Source organism: Octopus bimaculoides, chromosome 19 (genome assembly GCF_046866305.1).
Source record: "Octopus bimaculoides isolate indiv1 chromosome 19, ASM4686630v1, whole genome shotgun sequence".
NCBI classification, from domain to species: Eukaryota; Metazoa; Mollusca; class Cephalopoda; order Octopoda; family Octopodidae; genus Octopus; species Octopus bimaculoides.
Genome location: NC_142946.1, coordinates 52654801 through 52668315, shown reverse-complemented (window position 1 = coordinate 52668315; position 13515 = coordinate 52654801). Strand labels below are relative to the sequence as shown.

Below are 13515 nucleotides of genomic sequence, written 5' to 3'. Positions count from 1 at the left end.
CAGCTAGATTACCTCAGAATCTAGCACCCTCTTCAGAACTTGCTCCTCATCCCTCATGTAGCATATAATATAAGAAGCAATTGTTACTGAAATATCATACACTGCAGAATGTCATTTACTTGGCACCAACATTACGTTTGTTTCCTATATGAATTTAAATACATCAGCCCTCAAGCCACTTCAGATTTATATTAAAATCTCTTAACTCTCTCCTTAAATATCTGATGATGTAAAAGTGCTCTCAATTTCTAAAGTAATGTGGCATTGTCAAAGTGTTATTAAACTGAATATATTGGGTGATACATTCTTTTGTCATCAGATCGACTGATACCAGGGATTTGCGTCTGCTTTATATTGTTTTAACTTATGTGGCATCCATTATCCATTTCCATATTACTTTATGTAGAAATAACAGCCTTTCTTCTGTTCTGTACAACAATATTTGTGCCATTTAAATTTTCCTCTCAGAAAAAAGTATTTTTGTGCTGAAAATATATTCTCAAACCATATTTTCTATTAATTTATTTAAGTTGTTAAGATGTATATTATATCAAACAGTATCAGGACTTGTGCTATAAAAAGAAAACTACAACACATATTAATCCAGCATTTAATCCTCTTTGAAGTATTCCCATTCTGAAGCCACACAAATAACTCAACATTGTTTCCATTGATGAAAGCATTATATATCATACATGGTATAAATACATCACAAAAGATTGATTTACTGCAGTATATATCTCCAGATAATATCCTATAGGAACATGCTGCATTTAAAAATACAATATATATTGAAGGCATATGAAGATTGTTCTAGCTGCAACTGGTGAGTATGCTAGATGCATTTCTGCCTCATCTGAGCAGGTGGCTGGCTATGAGTATATGCTGTTGACACCATCCAACAGGACCTGAATGCATCTAGCATCCTCACCAACCAACCAACCACTGCTAGGACAATCTTCAAATGCCTGATATAAACTGCATTTTTAAACACAGCATGTCTATGTGAGATATTATCTCTGCATGAATACTGCAGTAAATTACCCTTTTGCAATGTATTTACATTACATATAACAGAGAAATGGATGTGTATATATGTTTGTTTGTATCTTGCTTAATTTTTTTCAAATATTTTTTATATGGAAATGTTGGTTTGTAGATATTAAAAGAAGCCCCATTATTGGAATTTCAGTAACACCAACAAAAATAAAATGGTATATGAGAATTTCTTCACTGATTCTTGTTCTAATTACAGATATAACATTTCAGAAAAAATATTAGACATTGTCTTTGCTACCTTGAGAATGCCAACCTTACTACATTATTAATTAGAGAGGTTGTAAAATAACCACACATATGCATGGTATATTGGTTGGTAACTTTTCAAAAGTTTTGTAACACCACAATTATTGAATCAATATAATTTCTTAATGAAGATCTAAGACTAAAATACCAGAGGCTAACAAGAGGGCTGAAGAAGTTGAAATGTCTATTTTTGAAACAAAGCTAATAAAAGCGAGATGCAATTAACACAAACATTAAAATGGAATATTTACTGAGGTACTTTATTAATATAAACAGAAATAAAAGCATACAAGCATTGATTTCACTTTATTTAACCAGTAAATGTTTACAGGCAACAGTAAGTATATTGTTAAAATCATTAACTTGCTAAGAAAAGATACTTTAAGCAGTGTAATATTTTTCTGTCAATGTATGGCAAATACAAGTTAATAATATTGATTTAGATTAAAGTAGTCTTATAATATTTCATTGGATAGATATGACCATGGTTCTGCACGATTACAACTGTAATGACCTAAGTAATTTTACTGAAAAAGATTCTAAATAAATTTGCTCAGTTACATTCTCCACATAATACAATGTAGTATCCCATAAGAGGAAAATCATTGACAGTGCAATATCATCTTACGTTGTAGGAATTGTTACTTTACCAATGAAATGGATCATTTTAGTTCGGTTATCAACAATTAGAAATGTGAATGGGTGATTGACATCAAATTCCATACCGATTTGTGCTGACAATGCCATCATAACCATTCCAGTAGCAGCAGCAGCTTCTGTTCCTTCTTCATTAACATCAACAAATGCTTTATGAAACATTTCACTGGCATAAATATTCTTTTCACCACCGGTCATTCCAGATAAGTCAGCTTTTTGAGGATCAAAAATATCAGGGAGTCCAAGCTTTTTCAAAACATCACCCAACTTAAAACTACTCTCTAAACGATATTTTGGCATATTTAATTCTAGATACATCATTTCAAATCCTTTTCTATCTACAATGTCTTTGAGAAATTTAGCATTAATCTCCTTCTCTAAAGCAGCAAGACCATTGATTTCATTGGGAAGAATTACAAACATACTAAAAGCTTTTCCTATATAAGGTAACTCAACAACTTTATAGTTGTCACTTATTTTTGTATTAAAATCTTCAGATATATACATAAAATCATGAGATATAGTCTTCCCAGAACTTAAATAAAACTTTCTAGATGATGTTGCTTGTTCTGGGAATTTTTCAGCCCACATTCCTTTAAAGTACACAGCATTAATAAGAACTAGAACCGACTGAGGTGTCAAACTTCCACTTGGTAACAGATCAGTAATTTTGTTATTTGTGTTATTCTTAACCCAATCATTAATAGTTATTCTTGTTTTTTCAGCATTTGTTATAAAGTCTACATTTTCAACATCTGAAAAGAAATATTTTACCATGTTGTTCTTGTAGTCTTCTGAAATAGGGAATTTTTCATTGGCACACAAACGATTCACTGAATTGAATGTGACAAGTTTATCTGAGTTTTTCAAAAGGGAAAAATATTCTTTAAAAGCCAAAGCTACAGAATCTGGATTAGAAGTTATCTTCAAAACATTTTCAAACTGTTTGGCAGAGTTTTGTCTTGCTCCCAAATAAACCATCGATAAAACAGTAGCAACACTGAATGGTGACATGAAGACATTTTCGTTGGTTCCTGTAGCCACAGCTTGATAAAGACTGTTTGTAAAATAATCAATTGAAGCAGCAAGATTACTGATGTCTTGTTTCTTTGCTGAGTCCATATTGTATACGATAGTGTCTGGAGAAAATAGAATATGAAGAGAAAACATACAAAATAAATTCTGGCAAACATTTCAGTATATTATAGAAAACATCTATGAAAGCAATATCTGAAATCTCTTCAAACTTTCAATTTAACTTTTACATGAACATATTTTGAAAGGTAACACATTAAGTGTTTTAAATAGTTTTAAAAATAATTAAAAATTTATAAGATTTAATGATATAACCATTTCTTTCTTCCATTGGGGTTGCATACTACCCCAGAAACAAAGAAGCCTTCACCATTGTCACCCAAAATATACCAATGCTACATAAGGACCCCAAATTAAATGAAATTTTACAGGGTTTCTCTCATTGGCTCATATTCGGATTTTGATGCCAGCCAAGTTTTTTTTAGCAAATGGGAAAACTCGAAAATGAATACGTTAATAATAAATAATTTCCATTATTTTACTTCATAAAAAATTACCGAACATTCTTTTGGATAACTTGTCTTATTTTATCTAAAAAGACGAAGTGAAAAAAAAATCTAATCTCCTTCGTGGTGAACTTTTGTCGGGATTTGTTTTTCAAGTAATGCATAACAAAACTACAGAATATCGTGGATTTTGGAAAGACTTAGGAAGAAAAGTTTGACTGATGTCGCAATGAAGCTGGTGAAGTAATTAGTATGGCGAGTTACGTCCCTTATTAATAGAAAGAAAATGGCAGAACCATTCCTTAAATTTCGGTAGCATACAAAAAGCTAACTGCAGCATAAAGTAGAAAAGGCGGAATTTTGCCATGGAAAAACACAGCAAAGAATTTTCTATTTCGCCCCAGGTGGTCTACGTTAAGGGTACACTGTCTGTAGAGTGCTCAGCCACTTGCAAGTTAATTTCACAAGCAGGCTGTTCCGTTGATCGGATCAACTGGAACTCTCGTCATCGTAACCGACGGAGTGTCACGATATATATATATATATATATATATACACACCGATAGAGTGTCACAATATATGCACACACACACACACAGATGACTACATGTGGCCTTGTCTATTTTAAGATGATATGGTACGATTTGAGCCAGATCTGGCTGCAATTTCTCGCAAATCTAGCTACCACGAAGAAGATTCATCACTTGGCTCTAGTAAGTGTATAGTATACTAATTAGCGATCTCCGCGAATAATGTGCCGTTTTCGGCTACCCAACTTTTTTTTTATCTTAGCTTACATTTTCGTGAGCTTTAACTTCCCTTATATCTTCACACACACACAAGGCTAAGCCAGAAATAATAATAATGAATAAAGATATTTTTCTCAACTAGCAAGGAAAAGTTTAACTAATACTCGACCGAAGCACTTTTATAATAAGGAACAATAACTCAATGAATAGAGTAAACGATTAATGAACAGAACTAAAGTTTCTGGACAAACTGAAAGTCTACATAATACTGAAAGAAAAAAAGGTCGTCAAACCTCTTTTGCTGGGAATTTCAATACAGCTTCCAATGTGCTACAAACATTTATGTAAACTAAATCAAATCAAAAGGTCTCCGGATAGGAATGTGAACTATCTTTTTTCCATGGGTAACAGAGCCTTGTAAAGACACTGCTTACAGGACCTGTCCATAAGTCAAGCACTGAGTAGAGCAAGACCTATAACTAACGAAAATTTCGCTAACTTGCAGTGTTGGGTTCAAATCGCGCTACGGGAAAATAAAATACGCATACACCGCTGGCAAGAATCTATGACACGCCCCATGTATGACCCAACTGACCTTTCGTTGTTATAGTAATACTTATGACCCAACTGACCTTTTGTTGTTATAGTAATACTTATATTGCTATAAAAAGTAAATGTGTGTGAGTGTGGTAAGATAGTGCGTGGAGAAATAATTATGAAAGTTCTGCTTACCACAGGTAAATATTTAAATAATGTAACAGGAGCTTGATTTATGGTTCTGAAATCCAGGAGAAAATCGCTCTAATGATTCTTTTCACGTGTTTTTAGTTGACAGTGCGTGGGCTATTAGTATTTGCTCAACGTTCTATGTACTATTGTGGATCTAGTTGTAGTTTCTGTTTATATAAGTATAACTAGTAATCACCAGTCACCTATTTTTGTGTATTGGTTTAAGTTTCAGTTTTTTTTTTTTATGACATTTTATTATTTTCTTCTAAAACTCAGTTGTATTCAGACACAATTTATTCTATGATTCAGAGAAATCAATGAGGTCAATATAGAGTGAATGTATAGATAAAAGGGACAGACAGTGGGGAATGGAAGAGGAGTTGATATATAGGCAGATAAGAGTATAGCAGAAAGAAGGAAAGCTAACTTGTTCATTGTATAAAGGAAAGCGGATGTAACGGCTAGAGGGAGAAGGAGGGGAGATCAGGAGAGAGAGAGAGGAAGCAACAGTTAGAGAAGGAAATAGAGAATACAGACAAGAAGAGAGAGTTGAAAAGAGAAAAAGTGGGAGAAAATGGCAGAAATTATTTGGTAGAATAAAATATGTGGCAAATAATGGTGGGTGAAGTAAGAGAAATGTAAGAAAATATGAGATTTTGAGAGGATTAGATTTTTAAAAAATCATCTCGGACAGAATGAAAATGAAAGAAATTGATAGAAGACAAAACGAGAGAAAAATGGATTCAGTGAGAATGGTCTGTATGGGATAGGTAAAGAGGAAAGAAGGAAAAAGAAAAGGAGAGAGACAAGAGTGAAAGAGAAATATATAAGTTTAGAATTGGATTCCTGTGATTAATCAATATTTTCCATGGCTAAGGCGGCAAGCTGACAGAAACGTTAGCACGTCAGGTGAAATGCTTAGAGGTATTTCATCTGCCGTTACGTTCTTGAGGTCGACTTTGCCTTTCATCCTTTCGAGGTTGATAAATTAAGTACCAGTTACGCACTGGGGTCGATGTAATCAACTTAATCCCTTTGTCCTTGGCTGTCCCCTCTATGTTTAGCCCCTTGTGGGCAATAAAGAAATAAGAAACGTTAGCACGTCAAGTGAAATGCTTAGCGGTATTTCGTCTGTCTTTATGTTTTGAGTTCAAATTCCGCTGAGGTCAACTTTGCCTTTCAATCTTTCGAGGTTGATAAATTAAGTACCAGTTGCATACTGGATCAACCTAATTGACTGGCCCCCGCACCTTAAAAATTTCAGGCCTTGTGCCAAGAGTAGAAAAGAATATTTTCCATGGCTGAGTGTTGAACTCAATGTAGCCATAGCCAATTGAATCAATGAAAATATATTAGTTTCAAATTTTGGCACAAGGCTAAGAATTTTGGGGGAGGGTGCTAGACAATTACATCAACCCTAGTTGTCCAACTGGTACTTAATTTATCGACCCCTGAAAGGCAGAATTTGAACCCAAAACAGATGAAATGCCACAAACCATTTTGCCTGGTGTGCTCATGATTCTGCCAGTATGCCGCCTTGAATCAATAATATATTACTGGTATTTACCTAGTCCATCCCAAGCAGTCATAAATTAGGATAGCATCATGGTGAATAACCTAATTTACATATTTGTACTTTTGATGGCTTATCATTAATTAGACAATATCTACTTATGAACAAAACAGTAAAACAAAAATGAAATAAATTTGAATATTATAAAGCTTCACTATGTTTTAAATAAGAATAAGAAGATAAATGCATTCTTATTCTTTCTATACTTTTGATGCACAAGAAAAAGAGGTGGTAAGTCTCCTGCTTGTCTGTTTCATGATTTATTGAGTGCTGCTCAGAGATGTAATGAACTTCCTTCTCCAATCAATAACATACATAAGCTGTTTACTTTTGGTATTCGGTTTGCAAGATCCTTGATGTGAATTGATGAAACAAATCTTTATAGGGATAATTACCTTCCCTAGACACAACAAGCTGGGGCAAGCGAAAGCGAAACCGTCAATGGCACCTGTGCCCAGCATCGCCTTCCTGGCACTTGTGCCAGATGGCACATGTAAAGACGTTTGAGCGAGATCGTTGCCAGTGCCGCCGAACTGGTTCCTGGGCAGATGGCACGTAAAATACATCATTTTGAGTGTGGCCGTTGCCAGTACCGCCTGACTGGCCTTCGTGCTGGTGGAACGTAAAAGCACCCACTACACTCTCGGAGTGGTTGGCGTTAGGAAGGGCATCCAGCTGTAGAAACTCTGCCAAATCAGATTAGAGCCTGGTGTAGCCATCTGGTTTCACCAGTCCTCAGTCAAATCGTCCAACCCATGTAAATAAATGCAATAGATAAATCAATAACCAACTCCTAAATATGTAACTAAACAGCGATCAAACCTTGAAATCATATATTTTAATCCCTACAATCTTCCATAGTATAATAAAAGTGAAAGCTTAATAATCAGATTCATTCAATCTAAATATAGGCAGGATTAAACACTAATGTCTCCCCACCATCGCTTGACAACCAATGCTGGTGTGTTTACGTCCCCGTAACTTAGCAGTTTGGCCAAAGAGACCAATAGAATAAGTACTAGGCTTACAAAGAATAAGTCCTGGGGTTAATTTGCTCGACTAAAGGCGGTGCTCCAGCATGGCCGCAGTCAAATGACTGAAACAAGTAAAAGGAAAAGAAAAAAAACATACATACACATACATAGACACACAATTACATGTACGTCTAATATGAAGTGATACTCAATAATTAAGGAATATAAAGGCAATATACTCATCTGCAGAGATATGGAGTTTCTGGCAGTCATGATAAACCTAGCAGACCCAGCTGACACACACTGAAATGAGAAATAGGTGGGGGGGGGGTATGGAGACGAGATTAGGAGGGAAACTGGTTGGCAGGACGGAAGAGGGTTAAGGCAAAATAAATAAATAAATAAATAAATAAATCCCAATTAATATTTTTGTTTTTCATCCAGAATTAAAAAAAAAATGAAGAGATATTTACCTGAAACTGTTTGTTGTGACATGCAAAATAAGACAGCCAAGAATAGAAAACCTGTGATTATTCTTGCCATGTCTGGGTAGCAGTTAAACTTTTAAAATGACCACCATGTAAAGGAATGGTAATTTAGTCTTGGTATTGCTAATTATAAAAAAAAAAAAAGAAAATAAAGGAATTATTTTTTTTTAAACTAATGACTCCAACAACAGTAAGATTGTTTCAAAATAGCTGTTTGTTACTGATATCCAAGTTTTAGGAAAATACTGTTAGGACTTAACTAAAAGTGACTTTTAAAAGCAATGTGGAAAGATACAAAAATGACCAATGGAAAAACTGCTTCAACTTAAAGAAAGGAGATTATGCTGCTGCTGCTTGTTGTGGTTGTGACAATAGTGATGATGATGATGATGATGACGATGAAGACACAAAGAAATTAAATACTAAAACTAATTCATTGTGAGGTAAATTCCATTGTAAGAATTATTTATAGTCTTGTAGTTGTCTACTTAACATCTAAAGTATTTCAAATGGAAGAAAACATACGTCTGCATTTTTATTCATCTATTTATTTGTTTGTTTGTCTATTTCAATTGACTACACCTGGCATTTTCAGGAATATTAGTGACAAAATACCAGCTTACATAGTTGTAATAACAACACCTGTTTAGGTACTTGCTACTTTGTGAAAGTAATTTCAGTATATTAGCCCATGTAAAGAGGAAACATTCATAGGTCAATTGGTAACAAAGACAGCGATTGGCTTAAAATTGGGACCAAAGAAACAAACAAGCAAAAAAATGTGGAACCTTAGGATGCATTTAGCAGGTTTTGTTCTATGACAAACATTGAGATTAAATTATTTTGTAAGTCTTTATTTACTGCATCTTGCTCTCAAGAATACATCAGTTTATCAGAAAGTATGTTACGATCAGAAAATTTTTCTCAAAGACAAACTTTTACATGTATAGGACCACCATTCATGGTGCTGGTTCAAAAATCATGTGACTGCCTTTTTCTCACTTAATTAATTACAAATTTTTTTATTCAGACATGGAATTTCTACAACATTGTTTGATATACATACTTCCTTTTTTTGTGATGACCTGGTGTTATTTGAGTGAGATTTCAACTATTTTCAATGAAAAACTTATCTATCTTTAATGTTTTCTGAATTTGTTCCATTCTGAAGTAGCTTTTTTTTACTATCTCCAAAGAGATAAGTTTCAAGTTTAATACTTTACTAATGCACAACCTTCAAGTTCATTATTAAGGAAGATTAATCTTTGGACATCAAGCTATTTATAACAACAGTGAATACAGAATATTTTGAAATATCAATTGTTTACTGTGGGCAAGACAAAGCGTTAGCCATTTCCGAGAGGTCCATTGTTAGTGAAGAAAAAACAAAAGAAAACAAAAAAGAATTTAAAGTAGGTCAATGGTACTGATTCTTTTGTCATGAATTAATATCTCTTAGAAATAAAGAAGTACGATGTCTGTGAAATCAAATGACTCATTTTTATAGCTGCATTGCTATATATCACTGAATATGACACACATCTCTATTTGCACTAGTTTGTTGAACAGAAGGAAAATAAACTTGATATGTGTATACATACACACACATACATGCATACATACATACATATAACCTAAATTAAGTCACAGTTAAATGGCAAGCTGTAGAAAGAATAAATGGTCCAATGAATCAACAGTCTAACTCTTACAATTATGAAATAAAGAATATATGATGATGATGATGATGATATATATTTGTTCATACACTTACACACATACACAAGCACACACACACATACACACATAATGAAATTGTGAGTTCAGTTCTTGGACCAGGCTGTGTATTGTGTTCTTGAGAGCAAGATGCTTTATTTCACATAGCTCCAGTTCACTCAGCTACAGAAATGAGTTGTGATGTCACTGGCAGCCAAGCCATACCAGCCTTTGCCTTTCCTTTGGACAACGTTGATGGCATGGAGATTGAAGACTGGTATGCATGAACAACTGCTGGTCTTCCATAAACAACATTGGCCAGACTTGCACTTTGGAGGGGAACTTCTAGGTGCAGTTACATTGGTCATTTGTGACTGAAGGGTGTCTTTGTCCTTTACCCTTTAAATATATATATATATATATGTATGTATGTATATATGTATGTATATATATATACATATACACTGCATTTCAAGCACTTGGAGTGGTTGGCTTTAGGAAGGGCATCCAGCTGTAGAAATTTTGCTAGATTAGATTGGAGTCTGGTGCAGCCTCTGGCTTTCCAGACCTATCAAACTGTCCAACCTATGTCAGCAAAGAAAACGGACATTAAACGATGATGACGCTATATATATATATATATATTATTATTTATTATATATATATACACGCAATGCAACTTCTTTTGGTTTCCATCTACCTAATCTTCTCACAAGGCCTTGGTTGACCCAAGGCTATAGTAGAAGCAACTTGCTAAAGTGCCACTGCGGGACTTAACCTGGAACCATGTGGTTGAGATGTGAACTTGTTGCTACGCAGCCACACACACACACACACACAATAATATCCTTGGTAAAAAGAAATGGAAAACAAATTATTTTGAAACTTTGCGTCTAAAACTGGTTTAAGCCAAATCCCAGTGATGAGTTGGAAAATTTTATTTGATCACTGTACTGAGAGTTCGTAATTGAGATAAATAATCCACAGATAGATACAAATCTAGTGCTTCACCTTAGCAAATCATTCACCTGTTACTACGCCCTGTCTTTATTGCTCAAATGACAGGTTCACAACGGAGGTGTCTTCCTGTTGATTTCTTAAACCTGTCATACAAGTAGTTTTAAATATAAAATGAACAGCAAAGTAACCAAAGTATTATTTTTTTCTCGCATTTAAGTATTCCTTACTAACATAAAAAATAAATAAACAAAACTCACTTTTCTTGTAGAGTTACAACCACACGTTCTTTTGAATCCGGTTAGCACCCAATAACAACGGGTGGCAGCTAAACCGGATGCATCCGTATTTGATACCAAAACACACTAATATACGGTCAACATTAACCACCGTTTCTGAATAAAATACAAGATTTTCAAAATTTTTCTGAAGGTTTGCTTAACTTTTATATATAGAAGGCACTATCAAAATAATATTCTTACTAGTATTTCAGAAATCTATCAAAAATGCACGTCTAACACGCTGTGTATAAACATAGCAAATTGTTATTTCGTCATTTATTTATTTAAAATATGCTAAAATTCGACAGTTTATTCACGTATCAAGGTATTCATAAATACACACACACACACACACACACACACACATATATATATATATATATATATATATATATATATATATATATACTTTTGTTATTTACACCACCTGTCCTCGTCTGTTGTTATTATTTGTATATTCTCCCATATATATATATATATATATATATATATATATATATATATATATATATATATATATATATATATATATATATTGCTGTCTTTTGTAGTCCAGCTGCGACCATCTTCTATTCAGACGACGTATAAATAAAATCTGGGATGGTCACAGCTGGATCATAGACAGGTTTGTTCGATCAAGATTGAAATGGAGTTAAACAATAATTTTATTATACGGAATTAATTCGAATAACAAAGGTTGTTTCCCTTCAAGCTGTTCCATCACCTGTTATCCCGTCATGTCAAGCAACTAAGTACGAGCGGAGGTAAAGAATACGCACACCACTCGTTTTGGGAGTAACCCTAACCCTAAACGCCAAAAACGGGTGGTGTGCCTATTAATTACCTACGCCTTAAGCACACATACATTCTTTTACTTGTTTCAGTCATTTGACTGCAGCTATGCTTGAAGAGTTTTAGTCGAAAAAATCGACCCCATAACTTATTCTTTGTAAGCCTAGTACTTATTTTATCGATTTATTTTGCCGAACCGCTAATGTTACGGGGATATGAACACACCAGCGTCGGTTCTCAAGCGATGGCAGTTCTCAAGCTCTCCTGTCTGACCACCTCTGTCCGGCCATCTTCAGTTGAAGATCGTAGGCTCGAAACGTAAAAGACTTTCTCACCTTCCCGAGCATTAAACTAATACACCTGTTTGTTGTTTACACACCTGTCTTCGTCTTTTTTTTTTTTTTTTGTAAATTCCAACTATATATACATATATATACAATGGGCTTCTTTCAGTTTCCGTCTACCAAATTCACTCACAAGGCTTGGTTTGCCCAAGGTTATAGTAGAAGACACTTGCCCAAGGTGCCATGCAGTGGGACTGAACTGGGAACCATGTGGTTGGGAAGCAAGCTTCTTACCACCCAGCCACTCCTGTGCCTATTAATTTGTGTCTCCGGGTGGGAGATGGGCTAAATCCTGGAAGTACTGCAATACTAAGCCAACCCGTAGCAAAGGCAGAGCAAACCCCCAAATCATTGCCTTGTTCTAAAAACCAGTTTAACACTGATGGTCCCAAGTAGGGACTGTATCAGCTATTAAGCTAAGAACAGATACTTCACTTTGATCTCAGCCAAAAGGCCGAGAAGCAATATATATATAGTAACAGAAAGGGAGGAATTTCGATTATCCCCACGTGATGAGTTGTAATATATATATCAGAAATTAAAGAATTGATGAATGAATGTGAAAGACCTTGCTTACCCAGATAAAGGTGGGGAAGCTTCTGAAGAAGACATAAACAAAATAGGGTGGACCATGCAGCAGAAGAGACTTTTCAACAAAGTTATGCGATCTCATACGACAGTCATACGTGAATATTGAGGGAAGAAATCTGAAGAGAAATGAGTCAAATATGATTTAGTGGATGTGAAACCAAAAACTACAAGGATAACAATGGAACAAGCTGAGAGAATGACTGTGCAGTGCAGGGGAGATAACTGTGATAGGTAATTTGGAGAAAAGCTATTTCTTGCACAGAATCTTAAGATTCTCCCAGTAAAAGAAAATTGAAGACACGGGAAAAATGTTTAGATTTGATATCAGGATACTAAGCCTCAGAAATGAGATAACACTCGATTAAGCAAGATGATATTTTAGAATGTTCGATAGCTTTCAGAATGAATGCAGTGTCTTATATATTCATTTGAAATTACCTTTCGCGTTTGGAAGTGTTGGAGTTACGGTTGATTATCTAGTTTCTGTTGGTGGAGCAATTTGATCGATACATTGTTCAGGGAAAGTGACTATGTAGAAATTCTTTCTTTAAATTAAACTCATCTGTACAGAATCAGTTTATGAAACATTAAACGGTTTGGATTATGAACAACATAACTCTTCGTGCTAATCTCCAGGCTGTTCCTGCATGTTGTGGAGGCGCAATGGCTCAGTGGTTAGGGCAGCGGACTCGCGGTCATAGGATCGCGGTTTCGATTCCCAGACCGGGCGTTGTGAGTGTTTATTCAGCGAAAACACCTAAAGCTCCACGAGGCTCCGGCAGGAGATGGTGGCGAACCCTGCTGTACTCTTCCACCACAAC

At 34.8% G+C, this 13515-nt stretch overlaps 3 protein-coding genes and 1 non-coding gene across 11 annotated transcripts in view; all 4 read right to left on the bottom strand.

Moving 5' to 3' along the window:
* The window catches only part of LOC106873879 (serpin B3), a 16167-nt gene extending 11059 nt beyond the window's left edge, over positions 1–5108 (bottom strand). Inside the window, exon 1 of the mRNA XM_089337701.1 lies at positions 4985–5108. The gene's annotated coding sequence lies outside the window, so the exon portion shown is untranslated. The remainder of the gene's footprint in view (positions 1–4984) is intronic.
* The window catches only part of LOC149131871 (leukocyte elastase inhibitor-like), a 10891-nt gene extending 5767 nt beyond the window's left edge, over positions 1–5124 (bottom strand). Inside the window, exon 1 of one of the 2 annotated variants that reach the window (XM_014924389.3) lies at positions 4985–5124. The gene's annotated coding sequence lies outside the window, so the exon portion shown is untranslated. Of the gene's footprint in view, positions 1–4545; positions 4686–4984 lie in introns of those variants that run through there. The other variant, XM_052974864.2, reaches the window with a different exon arrangement.
* LOC106874693 (leukocyte elastase inhibitor) lies at positions 1545–13515 on the bottom strand. 7 transcript variants are annotated; one of them, XM_089337703.1, is made up of 4 exons: positions 13133–13515; positions 10947–11081; positions 8002–8139; positions 1545–3101 (listed from the first exon to the last, which is right to left on the bottom strand). In XM_089337703.1, the coding sequence occupies exons 3-4, from the start codon at positions 8069–8071 to the stop codon at positions 1930–1932; spliced, it is 1242 nt and encodes a 413-aa protein (XP_089193829.1). In that variant the 5' UTR covers positions 8072–8139; positions 10947–11081; positions 13133–13515; the 3' UTR covers positions 1545–1929. The 7 variants fall into 7 exon arrangements, with proteins under 7 accessions (XP_089193829.1, XP_089193830.1, XP_089193831.1 ...); XM_089337704.1 differs by lacking the exon at positions 13133–13515 and adding an exon at positions 12681–12699; XM_089337705.1 differs by lacking the exon at positions 10947–11081 and having other exon boundaries at positions 13133–13504.
* Positions 12379–12569, bottom strand: LOC128250174 (U2 spliceosomal RNA). The gene has a single exon (XR_008266280.1). It is a non-coding gene; the product is annotated as a U2 spliceosomal RNA (small nuclear RNA).